The sequence below is a fragment of the Melozone crissalis genome, unplaced genomic scaffold (assembly GCF_028551555.1).
Source record: "Melozone crissalis strain CALT ecotype California unplaced genomic scaffold, PUWL_Pcris_2 ptg000006l_1, whole genome shotgun sequence".
Lineage (NCBI taxonomy): Eukaryota > Metazoa > Chordata > Aves > Passeriformes > Passerellidae > Melozone > Melozone crissalis.
The window spans coordinates 56,927,574-56,945,670 of NW_026535784.1; the positions used below are offsets into that span (position 1 = coordinate 56,927,574).

General features: G+C 42.7%; 1 protein-coding gene across 1 annotated transcript in view; it reads right to left on the reverse strand.

Annotated features, from left to right (window-relative positions):
• RNF150 (ring finger protein 150) overlaps positions 1-17,442 on the reverse strand; it is a 71,440-nt gene extending 53,998 nt beyond the window's left edge. The window contains exon 1 of the mRNA XM_054295485.1: positions 16,967-17,442. Within this exon, the coding sequence (XP_054151460.1) occupies positions 16,967-17,432 (466 nt within the window). The 5' untranslated portion in view covers positions 17,433-17,442. The remainder of the gene's footprint in view (positions 1-16,966) is intronic.
• Positions 17,443-18,097: the final 655 nt, after the last annotated feature.

Consider the following 18,097-nt stretch of genomic DNA (forward strand, 5'->3'; position numbering starts at 1 on the left):
GCTGCTCTTAGCCTTGATGAGAAAAGCTCCCTTGAGAAGAGATGCACTTCTAGCTCCTTCACATCTAACATGAGATGACCAGTCATTCAGCAGTCACATGAAGGATGAGCATGAACTTTGTGTGTGCTCTTGGGGAATTATGAACATCCTCCCCACCACCAGGAAGCCACAGGCAGAGTTACCCAACACGCAGTCACAGATTTCCCAGTGTAAGTAACTGCTCTTCCCTGACCTCAGCTGTCTTTCTTTGAGCATCTTCCCTGCCCCTCACAACATTTTCAAAAGGAAGATGGACATTCTACATTTAGTTCCACTACATGATAGAATACTAAAGCAGTTTCAAGAAGATGTGGTTACTGAAACTGTGCAACAAGACCAGAGATCACCCTTAGGAAAACCACTAATTAAACATGACCAGGCAAGCACATGGCTAAGGAAGAGAAAATGCATGCCCTGGAACAGTGTGGCTGTGACATGACTTGAAATCACAGTCCAAAGAGAGAGGAAAGAGGCAAAGTGGGGGTGAACTGGTAATGGGATAGGAGTTATCAAGGACATGGTAGCTAGAGGAAGAGATGGCTCTGCAGGAGCAGGGAATATCATCGAGCCAGCCAACCCACAGGGCATGCCAAGACCTGGAGAGCGGGAAGCTGCAGCTGATGTGACAGAAATGCTGGCAAACAACAGTATGAACAGCCTAAGGACGTGTGACAGGAAAGGACTGTGTCAGCAGTGTGAGGCTGGAAAGCTGGGGCACACACATTACACCGACAGTTCCATTCCAGATGTAAGGTATTCACACCAATTCCAGACCCCTGGTGCTCTAACAAAGGCTATACAGGACGTCAATAATGTCAATAATGTCAGCAGTGTGAGGCTGGAAAGCTGGGGCACACACATTACACCGACAGTCCCATTCCACATGTGAGTTATTCACACCAATTCCAGACCCCTGGTGCTCTAACAAAGGCTATACAGGATGTCAATAATGCCAACAGTGTGAGGCTGGAAAGCAGGGGCACACACATTGCACCGACAGTCCCATTCCACATGTGAGTTATTCACACCAATTCCAGACCCTTGCTCCTCTAACAAAGGCATCTGATGGTTTTCTGCAGCCCAAACCATCTCAAACAACATTTCAGTGCACAAAGGATTTAGGTGCAGGGCCTTCCCCTGGAAGTTGAATCCAGGGATGAGAATCCTTTCCCAACTGATCTCAGATTAGGAAGCTGCTAAGGGGCTTTTGAGCTTTGCCTGCACACTACTTGCTCTGTTTTGCAGACAGTGTAATAAAAACAGCTGCACTTGATGCTCAACATGAGACTTAATCCATATGCTCTGCTTTTGGGGAACAAGGCCATTTTACAGAGTTATGGGCTGCCATTCCTAACACATCCCTGCCATGCACCAAGCCTTCAGCGAGGCCAGCATGGAACTAGGGGACTGCAGGGTGAATCAGGTCTGATAGAGTCCATAAAAAAAAAACAAGACTAGTTTCTTCTTTAACCTTAAAAAAGTCTTCTTGAAGCCCAAGTCATTTTGGAAGAGCTAAAAGGGAAGCAAACAGCATTTTGAGAGTGGGAACCAAGCAGCCTGAGGAGGACAAGGAAGGAAGAGAACAGGAGAGAATGGGGAACTATTCCCACACTCACTGCTTTTCTCTTTTTTTTTTTTTTTTTTTTTTTTTTTGTAGAGCCTCCAAAGCTAGAAACATTAGCTTAAAATTGACAATCAGTACCTCAAAGAACCTGGCTCTTTACAGAGGGAACTTTTATGGAGTACACAGGAGGCCGTTTTGGAACTTGAGGTGGTTTCATTCATTTTACAGAAATACATTAATCTCCCCTCCTTAAACTCAATGTGCTGAGTAATTCTGATCAGGAAGCAGATTTGTAATGCTAATAATACTTCAGTTCCTTTGATGTGATCCCAATCTAGTAATAGAACCTGTTAAAAGTCACAGAAAATACTTGGCAATCACTGAGCTCAGTTAAGTCATTGCACTTGTATTTTCAAATGCTTTTAAAGTAACAAACAGAACAAGGGAAGCCAGTTTCCTGACCCATGCTGCAGAGAAAAACAAAACAAAACCAAACAAAAAAACCTCCTGTACTTTCAACCTGTACCAGATACATTGTACAAGGATCAGGGCATCAGCAGATCAAACAACTTTCAGTGGCTGGGGATGTTAAAAAACCCCCAAAAATCTGTTTTATTCAAATATTGTATTTAACATGAAATCTATCATTTCAGTAGGAGGGGAGGAACATGGGGAAAGACATTTGGTCCAACTACAGTTTAGTGTAAGCACGTTTAATGTCATTGCCTGGATTATTTCCCTTTACAGGCACGTTTTTTTTTTTTTAATTTACAAAACTACAAATTGGTAGATTAAAGCAGAATTTCAGAATGTATATGAAAATGATAACATTTTAAAAATTAAATAATTACAAGAGTACCTTATGAAAGAAGTGAATACAAATAGACGTCAGTTGAAAATGGAGGAAAATTTCAGTCTTGCTGGAAAAGAAAGCAAATCAGTCTTGGTGGTAGGTAGGAGCTCATGCATATGAAAAGAGTGAACATATGGAACCCAAACTATCAAATAGGAAGCTTGGAGAAGGAAGGTGCTGTAGGGATAGGAATAATCCAGTAGTAGGTTGGAATCCACTCCTGGCACACTGTAAGGTTTGGCTACTCCACCCTTTTTGCATATTTCTCCATTCTCAAAACTGAGTGTTATTTGTTTATCCTTGGAAAGAAAACTATCCAAAACAAAAACAAGATAGTAATTACTAGCAATTTTGAAAGTTACAAATCCTTCTTGCAGAGAGGCACCATAAAAAAGTCATAAGTATTGTATTAATTAATTGCAAATGTCTATTTAATTAAGTATATTTGTTTGCTACCTGGCCTCCTGTTCTGCACTGTGATCTTTAGTGTGAACTGCTGCTCATACACACAGCCCAGTGAAATTTAAGGAGCACCATCTGGGCACAAACACACCCTGAGTAAACTATAAATAGATAAACAAGTTCATTACATGCAGTACATGCCTGCATGGGTATTTTCAGCATGAGGGCCTGCACTGTAAAACTGATCTCTCATTTTCCTACAAGGAACCTTGTCTCTTTAGTTAAAGCTTTTACCTAAGGATCTGAACACTCCTAATAGGATTTTTAATTTCAGATCTGAAACATGGGACTACACACATCCAGACGGAGAAGAACACAGAGATCACTCTCTGACTCATTTCTAATCAAGCAGTTGGAACAATACAGAAAGAACATTAATCTCCTTTTTATCTCAGAAACTTAGAAACTCTTCTCCAAATGGAATCTCTTGCTTTCAGCATTCTGAAAAGCTGACAAATAGAAGGCAAATTCCTGTCCCCACTCTGTTACACCTGTGCATGTACAAGCTGCAGGAGTGCATTATGAGTTGTCTGTCAAACATTCCATTTACATTTCAAAACAACACATTTTACTCACATTTCAGAACAACAAATTTTATTTGCGTTATAATACCTTAAACCAATACCTCAGGTTGGCTGAGACAATTTGTTTTCCCCAACTCTCTCCTGAATCCCCCCAAATAAGAGAAGCACACAGAAGAGGGGTTTCTTAGAACTTTCTAACTTTTTTAATAGCTCTAGTTTTTTGTTTTTCCCCACGTCCTGCAGAACTGCAAATGAAACGAATTGCAAAGCAAACCAGCAAAAGTGCCACCACCATGCCATGTGCAGATCAAACATAGGGCTGGTTTTGTCTATGCAGATCATTCTTGGCCAAATAATGACATGGGATCCCTACATCCTTGCCCCTCTGTGAGTTTGATACCAGGTGTGGATTACCTGCTGTAGCTGGCCTCCCTGGAGGAGGTCAGCATTTTATGAGATACATGAATGTGAATAAAAACACACAGACACATCTGTGCCCACAGGCAAAAGATTAATGCAATCTACCCCTAAATAAAGATATTTACGCCTACATGGGAGTGATATGCACAAATGGGCCCAAATCTGCTTTAAACAGGCAGAGTCCTTCCTCTGTACTTTGACAAGAACATGGCAATGCAGAAATAAATTCAGAACTAAATTCCTCTTCAGTCAGAAATACATTATCTAAGCACATACTTCTCAGGCAAATTCACAATGCTCTGCTGATGCTCAGTGTGTGCTCCACGTGTTCACATCTATAAAACAAAGCTTTTGTCAGAGTTACCTGTCAGTATTTTCAGGCTTCACCAAAAGGTATGTTTTTGCCCACACTACATTTTGTACAGCTGTGACTGATTTTGTATGGTTGATTATATGGTTTTCCCCATTTCTCTCTGAGATTTAGGCATGCTTTGAGGATGACAAAAATAAAAGCACTTAACATAATGCTGATACCACAGTACATTCCTAATTAGATTCTTTCTTTTTAAGTCACAAATGAATACCCATGCAGATCTTTTTACAGTACCTGCTGATTATAAGAGTTTCCATGCTGGATCTATCTGCAATAGATAAGGCAAAGGTTATATTTCCCTACTGAAATGTCATTATCTGAACATGCACTGCAGCCAGAAGGTTCAGAGTTTGAATGTGAATTTCATAGCTATTTAAATGACTTGAAACAAGAGCTTTATATGAAACATTTCAGATTGAAGATGTTCAGAAACTAAATCTTGCCCCAAATGTGCAAGCTTTAGTAGACAAGAAAGAGCTGAAGATGTCAAGGGATGTACTTAAGTTGATTCCAAAGCAAGGTTTGCTTTAAGCCAATCTTCAATGGTAGCTTCTAGTTATCCCCTGAATATTGAACTCAGATCTTGTATCATGCAGTTTCAGATACTTACATGCTATTTCACATGTCTGTTTCCTCTCCCCTTAAAAAAACCAAAGCAAACCAAAGCAAACCAAAGCAAACCAAAGGAAAAAAAAAAAAAAAAAAAAAAAAAAAAAACCCAAACCAAAACAAACAAAAAACCCCCAAAAAAACCTAACAAAACCCAACAACAAACATAACACACACTGGCTCCCAGGGAGGAACGCCAGTCATAACTATTGAAAATTTTCCTCTGCTGGTAATATCGGCGTTGCTCATGTATTTCTGTGTTTGGATTGCATCAGAGACAAATTCAGCCCATGAGTCTGAGGACGTGAAAGGCAGGTAATTTTTTTTACCTTGGTTCTTGTATGACAGCTTATATTCTCTCTCCTTCTTTACTTTCCTGCCTCTGATGACTCAGTGTCTATGGACGAGCAGATCAGAACTGCAAGCTGAAACCATGAACTTCAGCTACCCTGTTATTTCCATGCTCCATCACCTCTCTGGATCTGGATTTCTCCTGCTTGTATGTAATTGTAACATTTCTGTTAAGCACTGCTGTGCATTTGATATTTCTGTCTGGATTTAGCCTCCCACAATTAATCTGGATCAAGGAGATCAAAAGGCAGGATGTCTTCAGGATACAGCAGTGCCTCGGCTGAATGAGAGACAGCGATTCTCTCATTAGCAACAACCTTGATTAGCAGAGAATTTCACTGCAATATGGCACGCTGAAGGCTTACAGAGAGGTTTAATAGTTAAAGAGTTCCAAAATGATGGTGCAGTGAAAACCTGAAAACAGCCCACTTGCACCACAAAACATCATTCAGCACCTTGCAATCAGGCTCTGAAAAAGAGAGAGTGATCCGAAGTATGTTAGAGAACCCAAATGAGATTAACATGGTGGTTTTGAAAATCCCACAGGCTCTCAAAACAGAATGGCATCACTCAAAACACAATATGCACGTCAGGAGGAAGGCACTGAAACCACCATGTAGTATTGCCTACACTGTGCTCTCTTCAGCTGAATGGTATTTCTAGAAAAATTATGAAAAAAAGGAAAAAAAGATCACCAACCAGCCATGTATTTCAAGATCTCATAACTAATAAACCTCAGTCTGGAACAAATTCAGCCCATATTAAATAAATGCCATCTTAACTTGGTCAGAGGTTAGGAGCAGTTTAGAAGTGACCTCTGCTAGGCTTTATGTGGATAGACACTGTCTCTGTAGCCATTTCTATGACAACTGTCCACATCCATGTGGTATCTAGATGGATGGCATACAGCACAGATCTCTTCCTTCATGGAGACAGTGAATGCTAATTTTGAGCATTCTCCTAACAACCACCACGGAAGCACTCCCCTTGTGATGAGGCTGTCATCATTGCCATTCCTCCTTAGTGTACCAGCTAGTGAAGAAAGGTGTGAAAGCCACATTGCTCTCTCTCTCTCTCCAAATTTAGAGCAGGTATTTTTGCAGTGCATCCAGCCAGTACCTGCTCGAGATTCTGGAGATTTTATCTCAGCTGTGGCTTTGGTCAGGCAGCATCCTCTGTGCCTGCCCTTGGAGACAGGCTAGCAGGGATGTGCATCCTGCACACCAAGCCTCTCAGCCCCTTCCTAACACAGCTCTAACAGCACCCAATTCCTCTCACTTCACACAAAAGCCATAAGCCCTGCAGGAACCAAATTTTAGCTCTCAGGAGATTTCAGAAAAAATAATGTTTTGAAGCCCACTGTCAGAAATACACATAAGACAGGACCTGTTATTCTCAAGCTCTTCAAAAGGCAAGAAAATTAACTTCTTCCACTATCATAAATGTAACAATGACTACACACTTTATACATTCACTTGAGGCCAGATGGACCCTTTGTTGAATGTGCCGGTTGATATTTACAGGCCCAAGGCACTCACAGGCTGACCCATCATTTTATGCAATTACAGAATTATCTTAATGAAGCTCTGGTGCTGTCTGATGTTCTGCTTGAATCCAACAGATGTGTACAATTCATATGAAATGCTGACTGCTGATGCTTCATTGCCAATGCTGCTGAAAGCCTGCTATTATGGTTCTTAGTGGCTCTTCTGCACTTGACAAAGTGTTAAATATTAACAGGGCAGCAGAAGATATAATGAGTTCAGTTATTCATTTTTCTGATTTAACTAGATATAATGAGTTCAGGTATTCATTTTCCTGATTTAACTATTTGGCAATTAAATCCTTAGGAAGCTTTGCCATTGACTTCAGCATGGCTAGGGTTTCAGAAGTGAGGTTACAAATCAGTGGTAAGTGCATTTTTGGAAATCAGCAATCTCAGGATGCTTTTTCTAAAGGAAAGATTTGGGAGCTGGGATTTACAGGACAGTTACTGGAATTCTTTTCATAACATGCAAAATGTAATTAAATTAAATGGGAACTTTGGAGACCCTTAAATAGTGAAAGAAGTTTTTCTTTCCTATGAACTTCCTGTGACTTTTCCAGTCATTTGTGTGCTTCTTCAAAGTAGCTATAAAAGTGGACCTAAAATTCACCCACCTATTGAAAACTTAATACATTCTTTCAGTTTTCATGCAACCAAGTCTGCACAGAGCAGCATCCTTTCTGGAATAAAAGGTCCAGTCTCTTCACTGCTAGAGCCTGGAGGTGCTTACATGCTGTGAATGTTACCCATTTCAGTGATAGGGACATTGCCATTATTAAAGATGGAAACCAAAATGAAATTGGAATTACTATTTTTCAAGTTGACTTAATATCATGCACTTTATGAATAAAGCCTTCATGCATTCTCAGCTCCTGAAACTCTTGCCAACCAATGGAGAGAACTGTTGGATAGCAGCATGGACATCAGGTTTATTTATAAATTAATCAAACCTGCAATAATTCACTGATGGATGGGTTCCAATTCTGATATAGCCAAATTCTGATATAGCAATTCTGATGATAGCCAAATGACTAGCTTACTAATGTGAGAAGTGGTTTTTAAGTATTGGTCTCATTTGCAAGGAAGAGATTTTAGGAGTTGCTGTATTAGTCCAGATAAGATCCCATCAAAATTGCCTCCCTGCTGTCATTACTACAAGGATACTATTGCCTTACATATGCACAGTAGCTCCTGTTTTGTGGGCTAATCCACATTTGGCTCCTGAGAGCCAAAGATAACAGCTTTGTGATGGAATTTGCAGAGTTGTCTTTGTGTGGAGAGTCTGGTTCAAGCATGGCTTAAAGAAAGAGGCCATGAAGGCATACAGTTGAGGGAAAAGTAAAAGGTAGTTGTAAAGCAATTCCCAGGCTTGATTCTATAAACAATTAGACTCTCTCAAGCACCACTTTATAAACAATAAGATTCTCAGACAGTCTTCCGATAACAGGCAAAACACTCTGTCCTTGGGCTCTTTAGCTACTCTGGGAACAGATATGGAGGTTTTGGGAACTTTTCATATCACAGTGAGAACGCTGTCCTGTTTTCAATAAACAAATCATAGGTATTGTAAAACAAAAGGAGGGGTTAGAGTTTTCTCTGTTAACCTATCATGAGCTTGGATTTTGCAATATGCATGAAGTTAATTAACACTGTTATATAAAGTGGCTGATTGATCAATAAATCAGAGTTCGATGCTGATCAACAAGGATGGGTCGTCTCCCTTCACTTCAATATCTTTGCATTGGCAACAAATATCCCAAATATCCCGGCGAGTGTCCAGAGTATGGAAAGGCAACAGTAATCATTGTGCTAATTCAACACAGCATTGGTCAAGAACTAAGAACAGATGCTACACTTCAAATGTACGAGGTACCCAACAGGAGATATTTTCCACTAAAAATTCAGTGCTTGCTTTGTCATTTTCTGTAAGTCTGATAGCAGAAAGATGGTTACATAAATTAGTTAATGGGAATGAAGCTCTTAATTATTGCAGAAATAAGTGATGTCATGCATGTTTAGAAACCAGATAACACCAATTCTCTGGCATCAAAAATTTCCTTGCACTAACAACCATTAGAAGGCATAATTTTGGAAATAAATAGTTATGCAGTCATATTTTTGTTTTAAAAATTGTCTGTGTGCTCTCATACCTTGCACCTCAGTAAGTTCTGATCATTAGACCAGGATAGGAGAAAAAAAAAGGGGGAGAAAAGGTTGTCTGGGTATACAGTAGAGAAAAGAGAATGGGGTATTTTCCCCAGGGTTTGGGACTATCAAGCCCCATGCAAATAACATTAAGGTATGGGCAACCATTTAGGAAATTCATGCTACAAGGCTGAATTTATTTCACTTGCATGGGCAGCTACAGATCCCTGTTACACTCTGCTCTGTGAGAGCAATCTCACACTGAGTATCATTGCCATGTGTGTCTAACACAGTGCTGAAATCTGAAAACCTCAGGTCAGTACCTTCAAATAATACTGATGATGATGATGAGATGCACGCACAGATTACCAGAGAAAAGCCAGTCAGGAAAAAGTCAGGTCTGTGCTCTGGAAGGGAGCTAGTATCTAAAGCTGGCAGAAGCTGATTAAAATGTATATTATCATCAAAAAAAGGAAAAGAGAAACGAAACTGCTTTTGAAACTGAAATTCAGCCACACAAAATATTTACTAAAAGAAAATTTTTATTCAAACCAGACCTGTAAGACTTTTCCAAAGAGCAAAAACTTTCCAAAACAGTTTTCTGTTGAAAATCCATTTCACTACAGAAGAAAAACAGTTCTGATAAGAAACAGTTCCCATCAGTTTTTCCAGCATCCAGTGTGCAGGGAAAGTTAATCTTCTTCCATAAAAGCACGAAAGAGAGGAGACCATAATTTAATCTTTTAAGAATTAATGGAAAAGATTTAGGGGTGTTCAGCAGCAAATGTGCTATGCCTGTCACTCTTCTGAGGATTTCTGGTGTCCCACTCCTCTGAGCCCACCCTGACAGCAGATGCTCCTTAAACCCAGAGCCAGCTGCAAAGGAAAAGCCACCAAAAGAGCTTTAATAATCCTGCTCTGCTTCCTCTTACAGCCAGTGCTTATGCAAAGCAAATAGCCTTTGGCTCCTTCTGTCAACCTGAGAAGGAGCAGGCAGAAAGGAAAAACAAAATATCAAAATAGTAGAGATGAAAAACAGGTGCAGAATGCATAAAGGAAGGCAAGAAAAAAAAAAGGGTGAGAAGTCCAAGGAAAAGATTTTCTGGAAGCAGGGATGATAATGTAAAAAACCCCAACAAACCAAAGGAGAGAAAAAATTAGGTAAAAAATAAAGGGGTATAGGATTGAAGGAAATATAATGGAAGGCAAGGACAGCATTATAAAAGACATAATGCATTTTACTCAGCTCCTCATTTTCCAGCATAAGAAATTTTGATGAAGTCTTTAGTAAAGGTATGGATTTGATGCACAAGCAGATGGTATTTCAAACACAGGGACACATGAAGATCAGTGAGAGACCAGGCACAGAGATTACAGAATCTCACAAAAGCTACCTCCGTCAAGGAACAGGATAATGTCAGGTAAAACTAGGAGACAATAAGCTCATAATAAAAGCTTAAAAAGGCACAAGAGGGGAAAGCAATCTCTGTGCAAGTATAAGAGGCAATCATGTATGTGTCTGCAGCATCAGATCACCCTGTTTTAAAGACTGATTTATTTTTGAGTACAAACACAGACATGTACTAGAAATATGGCCAAAGATTTAAGATTCTCTGACATGGGTTTTTGAAAGGGCAAAGAAAAAGCAGAAATGATTTCTGTCTTCTAACAGAAGCTACTGAAATGGAAAAGTGGAAAAGGAAGAAGAATAGGAACATTTTAGCTAGCATCACAGGATGTAAAACCGGAGAGATCTTTATCAGATACTGATAGAGAACCCTTGCATAACTGGAAAATGCAAGAAATCTTTTCTAGTGAAACTTATTAGACACCCAGAGATCTGATCCTGAGGATCTGGAAATGCTCTGCCACTATGTGAATAACAATGAGGTGCAAAAGCTTCTCCAGTGCTCCACAAATCAATTTAACCAAAACAACAAAAGCATAGAGCTTACTGTGCTGGGTCTGAACCCAGGCAATCCACAACACAGATTCTACTAATGCTGACACATTTTACAGCAATCTTAAGGCTAGGTATATATGTTAATTAAAGATGAAATTACCTGCTAGGGTCTCCATACTCTGCCTGTGTAATGTCAGGCACATTCAATGAAAAATAACAGTGACCATGCTAAAAAAATTTGGTTTTGGGCAAGGACTGCAAAATGAAACAGCAAATAGAGGAGCACAATTTAGTGATGTGTGATTTATAAAGCTGGAAGCCAGAGATTAATGCGATGTCTAATTCCCTTAATAATATAATAACATGGATGTGGTGAGATATTCTTACAATGACTTGCAAAAAAGAGATGGCTTGTAAGGAGAGACTTGAACAGTAAGAAGCAAACCAAAGAGCACATAAGAAGGGAGGAAGGCTAAGATTTGAAACAAATTATGAGGAAGAATAAAATCCTGTATCATTAAATCCATTTCAGTGACAAATTATGAAGGCTCATAGAAAATATGTCAGTAGTGCAGGGCTGTCTTGGCAGAAAACCATACAAAAAACCTGCTTGGTTAGGAAGCACCCCACTGCTGAGGTCCTCTCTCATGATAAAGGCTCACAACACCATGGAATACAAATTATTTGTAAAAAGCCAGGTCTCATTAAGCACAAGGGAGCATTTGCCACCACCCAGTTCCATGTACCCCAACTCCATTCCTGTGCAGATGCAATGTTTCTATCTGTGTTTAAGAAATATACAAGACATTCTCAAGCCAGAACTCTATGGAGTTACATGGCAGCAATTTCTGTTTCTGGGGTTTGAGAACGAAAAAGAAAAACTTTTTTCCCTTCTAATTTTGCCTCAAACTGAAAATACCTTTCCAATTTACAGCAGGACTATCCTGTATATAAACACAGTTAAACACATCAAATTCAAGACCAAAACTCTGACAGACTCTCAGGTCTGGCAGTATAATTGAATATCACTATGATTATACCGTCAGAGGCAAATAAACAAGCACTTCAGTTTATTGACATTATTGGCCACTCTTGAGAGGGAAAAGAAACAAACAATTATTTTTAAAAGCTATTTTCTTTAAGTAGCACAGAATAGAGTATGCCAGCTTTTCATATTTCAGTGTGGAACAGCAGTAAAACAGTTTCATTTTTTCATTGTCTCCTTCATGTCTCCTCACTTCAGTTTTCTAAGGTTTATTTAAAATAATTTATTGAAGAGGAGACAGAAAGTAAAGAATGCCCTTGATAGGCCTCTCCTGTGAAACACAACTGCATAGTATTGAGGTTTCACAAGCAAACAAGATTCACAACCTGTCCATTAGAACAGGTGAATGAAGAGGTGCTTTCCCCATCCATTTTTGAACTAAAAAACATTGTTCCCAGCAGTTGGTAAGAACCCAACTCAGAGATGTTCATCTGGCTGAAGAATTACCTCTACTAATGTGGCCAGTGCATCAGATAGCAGATGTACAGCTGGTAGATCTAATACAGTGTATTTTTAAAGTTAAGGTTGCATCTAAGAGGTTTGGGTTTTCTTCTCCAGGTAAGAGAAATTATAGTTCTCAAGAGAATTACGAGATAGTAGATCCAAATGAAAGGCAGGATACTCTGAGGGATCCTTGACCCCTGCTAATCCACATCCAGGACCCAGTCAAGCTGTGCAGTGCCTGACCTGAGGCTGAACCACCCGGATTTCTGTTCCAGAGAAACCAAAATGCTGAGGAGTGAAATGAGGAGAGCACTGGCCATGAACAAAGCCTGGGATCACATCCCACTGCAGAATAAAGACACAGCACAGCAAAACCTGTCTGCACACAACCAGCTGTGAAACATTTTGCCACTTCTTTCTTCTCACAATTGCCATATAACTCCTCTGTGACATACAATGGATACAGTTGGCTTTTAGCCTTCTCCTTTAGTTGCTGTGCCTCTGTGGAAGTGATGTGAATTTAATATCACTGCAAGGTATGGCATTCCTAATTAACATCTTTGTACATTTTATGTCTCTTGCCTCAGAACTGCTCTCCTTATGCAGACAGCGTTTGTTTCTGAAGCAGCACAAAATCCTCTCCTTTGCAAGAAAGCACTGTGATGGCACTGGATGTAACACTGTGGGACGCAGCCCTGCATTGGTAAGGTGGCAGATTTCATGGACTACTCAGTCTTTTCCATATCTGATTTCTATGAGTCAATGATTGCATTGTTCAGTCCCTCCTGCACCAAAGGAGTCATCAAGTGACTGCTACTCAAATGCAGCTGAAAGGGCAGAAGTGGGGCTTGTCTTGAAGTGATTGCTGTTCCTGTGTAGGTTAGCTATGCAGGAATTATCAGCAAGTGGAGAAGCTGTTGGGCTATCCCTTCATAAAGACTTAACTCTTCATGAGCCTGGCTGGTGGTGTGCAGAGGCAGGCATCACTGGAAACTCAGTGAAACACATAACAAAGCACCAGGAGCTCCTTCAGACAAATGCTGCACAACAACGGGCTCTTTTAGGCCCTTGCTTACATGGGAAAAGTACAAAGTGTCCTCTTCTCTCACCAGGAAAAGACTCCTAAGAGTGCCAACACTGAACTAGTTAGTTTTCTCTCCCTTTCTGCTGAAAATGTTCCCATCCTCTGTGATGTGAAGGGAGGCAGCACAGAAATATATCTGTGTCAATTAGTGAGCTACACTAAGCCATAAACTGCCACAATATTCCAATAACTAAATGGTATATTCTAAGATATACCATTCTAAAGACAAAATATCAATGGGACTAGGACAAACCTCTGCTTTCTCAAAAGCAAGCCATTCTCCTAAGGACTAAATAGCAAAAGGAGTTGCTCCAGACTACCAGTCAGCAGTTAGTGTGGATGTGGATGCAGTTTTGTTCCTGAGGAAGATTTTCTCCTTGCTGTGTCACTTCCTACTGCAGAGATCTGGAGACAGCACTTGTATGAATGCCACTGTATGTAAATGCTGCAGATAACCAAAGCAGAAATCCAACTGCTTTTGAAGTCAATAACCTTGGAGGATCAATGGAATCTTCAGTGAATCAATACTTCAACACTCTGGCCAAAGCCCAGCCTATTACCAACACATCTTAAAATATGCAAAAGGTACGACTAGTCATTGATCAAGGAACAAAAATCTGAGCACAAAGGAAGAGACTGCTATTGAGCTGAATGCTCCCAGGTTGAGCAGCACATGTGGAGGGACACATGTGAATCTGCAGTGGGATGGCCATACCCTCCTCATGCAAACCTAGATAACGGCTAATTTGGTCTGAGTAAGAAAAAACTTCAGTGAGAAACTCCAGCCAACACCATGGATTTCTTCTGGAGAAAAAAAGAACATCCTATATATTATCAGAGTACTTTTCTGCTAGGAAAGTTGATTTAGAAGAAATGCAAAGCACCTGAAATAGACATTCAGAAATTCTAGATGCCTTTTTTTTCCTTCTCTAGTTGGAGCTACTTAGTGAAAATGCAAACAAAGTCACACTCACAGCTCCTATGCCATATAAAGCCAATAAAAATAAAGATGCTATTTGTAGCAGATGATATCCAAGCTAAGGATATCCCAGCAGGAGAATCCCAGAGCTCCCCTTTCCCTGTGAATGCAGATGTCATAGCTCCAGAACATAGGGCAGAAGCCACTTTGTTATGCAACAGGATGCAATTTTCTGTATAGGAAGAGATCGTAAGCTTCTATAAAACCTCAAAAAAAAAAAAATCTGTGAGAGAGAAATGGAAAATAATAAGGAAGTAACATCGTATTTCTTTTGACTTTAAAATTGCTTTTTAGGTCATATTTCACCCTTCCCTCTCAGCCTCCAAGTATTTTCCAGGATGGAATTTTCTTCTCCTCACTCCAGGATTTCACGTGGGCAGAGCACTGCAGATGCTGCTGAACTCAGAAACCAAGAAACTGATTCATTTTTCCCTTGAATCTTGTGCTGTCATCTAGACTGGGAACAAACAAATAAATGTCAAAGGCTCCACGTTAGAAACTCGCAGTAGCCACAATTTTACACAGCCTGGCCATTCACTCTGTCCCAGAGTAACAGCGGTACCAGAGGGAAAGTCCTGAATTCCTGCTACATTGCTAAATACCTAAGAATAATTGTTTTTTCTTCTGTTCCATCAGACCTGTGGCCTAAAACTCCTTTTAGTTCTGACCATGTGCAGAGGATAGGCTTTCTCTACGGTAGAGAAAGCCTATCCTCTGTGGTTTCTCAACAACCACAATTCAACCTCGCTGAACAAAAATCCTTAGAAGGAAGACAAATTCATCAAATCTATGAGCAAAGTACTGATCATATCCCACAAGTCTAGGTTGATTTCTGAACGTTTATTTTTATTTCAGCCACTGGTGCTCAAGTCAATAACCTTGGAGAATCAATGGAACCTTCAAACCCACTGCTGAGCATCAATTCAGTACTTGAAAAGGATTCTCAGGACAAATCCTGTGGAATCATAGGATTTGTCCTGAGAATTGACAATTGATACTATGTTCATATTTTTTAAATCTGAGGCCACTCGCAGCAAGAAAGTTTCCTTTCCTACTTCATCTCAGACTTTAAAACAAACCAAAGCTCTAACATTCTAAAAGGTTACACACATTTTTTTACTCCCACCATTTCTTAATAAAACACCATTTGTGTGGGAAAAGAGCTTAGTGCATACTTTAAACAGGCAAACCATTCATTAATCCAGCATGTTGGCAGTTTTGGAGAAACTCAGTAGAGAATAATAAACTATGCTGCATCCTAAGTTTTAAAACAGCTTGAGCTTTACTGTGAGGGTGCATAAGTATGCCAAGCTCCTACTACTTTATACTTCTTAGTATATAATATGTGACACTTAAAGTAGCAAGAAGTACAATCTGAACAGCTGCTAAACCGTGGGCAGGTTATGAAACATAGTTTTAGGAAGCTCAAGAGGTTATGAGTTGCCTGTCTCACAGAACCAAAGGAAAACACCAAAAAAAGCCCCAACTTCCACCAACCCTACCAAAGAAACACTGATTTGCCCAATACAAGTGGTTAATCTCCAAAACAGGCTGGACACAAGAGGCTCCAAAATCTCTGCTTTTGCATCAGCAGTGTTCTAGCACTAGGGTTAGGCAACAAATTGCTTTTCAGCACATCCAAGCTAGCTAGTTTACTGTGGAAATGTAACATGTCATTAGAATAACATCCTGTTTTGCAGCATTTCTGTATTTCTATTTACTCCAACTCTACTAAGACTCAGCTGGCATGAAACAGCCGGCACGATTAGTTACCGGATGGAAAGCACACTGAGATTTCGCAATAGGCGGCATCTTATCTCCATGGCATAGGCAGCTGGTGTAAGAGACAACTGATCCCTGGCAGAAAACACTGTCCCTAAATAGAAATCTGGTGAACAGTTTCTAGGACGTTATTTCAGATCAAGCACTGGTACGGAAATAGTGGGGGTGTTTTTGTGGGCCCACAAAAGGGCTTTAGGTTATTTGGAATGCCTGGATTTTGACTGGGTTTAGTTGACAAGCACATGTTGGGACCTTGGCACCCATGTGCTGACTTTGCAAGCACAAACTCCACCAGAACATTCACCTGGGAGAGGAAACACTCTCCCCATCTCAGTCCTCGACAACACATCTCACGTTCTCACCAAATCAGGTACTTGGCATTTCTACTCGATCTCACAGCTTTCACATCATTGCAGCCACGGCTGTGGACACCGTGTTCTCTACTTCACCGCACCTCTTGATGAGCCTGCACCACATCACTGCAACTTCTCCTCTCCCAAAATCTCAACCACACTGGATCCTGCCACAGGACTCTCAGGACACACCGGTGCCTCATGGTGGGATCAGTGCCCATTCCTCTGCTACACCCAAACTTTGCACGTCCCAAACTTTCCATCATCCCTCCTGGATGCACCGGCGGATACATTACCAGCACATCCATCCTTTGCCATGGCAGCACGATGACATGACCCCACGATGGGCATCCAGCGATGCCCAGAGCCCATCCCGCTCCCTGTCAGGAGGTGCGAGAACACCTTCCCGCAGCAGCTCGCACCGCAGGGATGCGGGAAGGCACAGCGGGCTGGAAGAAGGGCTCCGTGCCCTCGGCACAGCCCGGCTCACCTGCGTGCGGCATGGTGATGGTCTCGTTGGCGTTGCTGGAGCCCACGTTATAGATGACGACGGCGGAGGCGTTCTGGGCGGCGGCGTGGCGGATCTTGTCCTTGTAGGTGCAGTTTCCCCGCGGGATCAGCGCCACCCAGCTCTTGCCTGGCGCCGGGGCGTTGAAGCGGGTGCCGGGGTCGCAGGCGTAGCGGTCGGCGGGCGAGGCGGACAGGGCCACCTGCCCCCGGGCGTCCTGTTTGGGCGACTGCTCGCCGTAGCGCCCGCACTCGCTCTTCTCGCTGCGAAGCTCGGCGCCGCCGCCCGCCGGGTCGGCGTAGGTGATGTTGACGAAGGCCGTGTACCACTCCTCCTTCTCGGCCACGGTGAAGTCCAGGCACAGCAGATGCACGAAACAAAAGGACAGCAGCCATGTTGAGAGCGCCAGGCTGCGGCACGCTTGGATCACAGACATTGCCATCCTCATCTGCCGGCCCCCCGCCCTCCCGCCCTCCCTGCCGGCCCCGCTCCGCTCCGCGTGTGCGTGCGCTGCTCCGAGCGGGCGGCGCTGCTCCCCCGGCGCCGAGCGGACCCGCCAGCGGGGGAGGGGGCCCTCCCTGCCCTGGCAGCCTAATTCATGTCGGGGCCGCTGGATTTCCTCGGGCCGGCCTCACCTCTGCCGTCCCCTCTTCCTCCTCCCCCGCTCCGTTCCCCGGCCCTGCCCGCACGCTGCCTCCCCCGCTGCTGGCAGCGCGGCCGGGCACGGCACGGCGCGGCGCGGAGGGGGCGGCGCGGCGCGGCGAGGGGGGAGCTCCAGACGCGCACACGGCGAGCGCCGCAGCTCCCGGTGCCGCCCCGGCCCCGGCCCCGGCCCGGCCCGGCGGCCGGCGGAGCGGAGGGGATCCTGCAGGAGGGGCTGCCGGCCGTGGGGGCTCCGGGCAGAGGGGCTGCGCTGCCTGGCCCCGCGGAGGGACTCCCGGCGGACAGGGCTCTCGCCAGACGGGCTCCTGCCCGAGGGTTCCCGGCGGAGTAAGCTCCTGTCAGAGGGGCTCCCAGCGGCGTAAGCTCCTGGCAAAGGGGACTCCTGGCAAAGGGGGCTCCTGGCAAAGGGTTTCCCGGCGGAGGGGGCTCCTCCAGAGGAGCTCCCGGCGG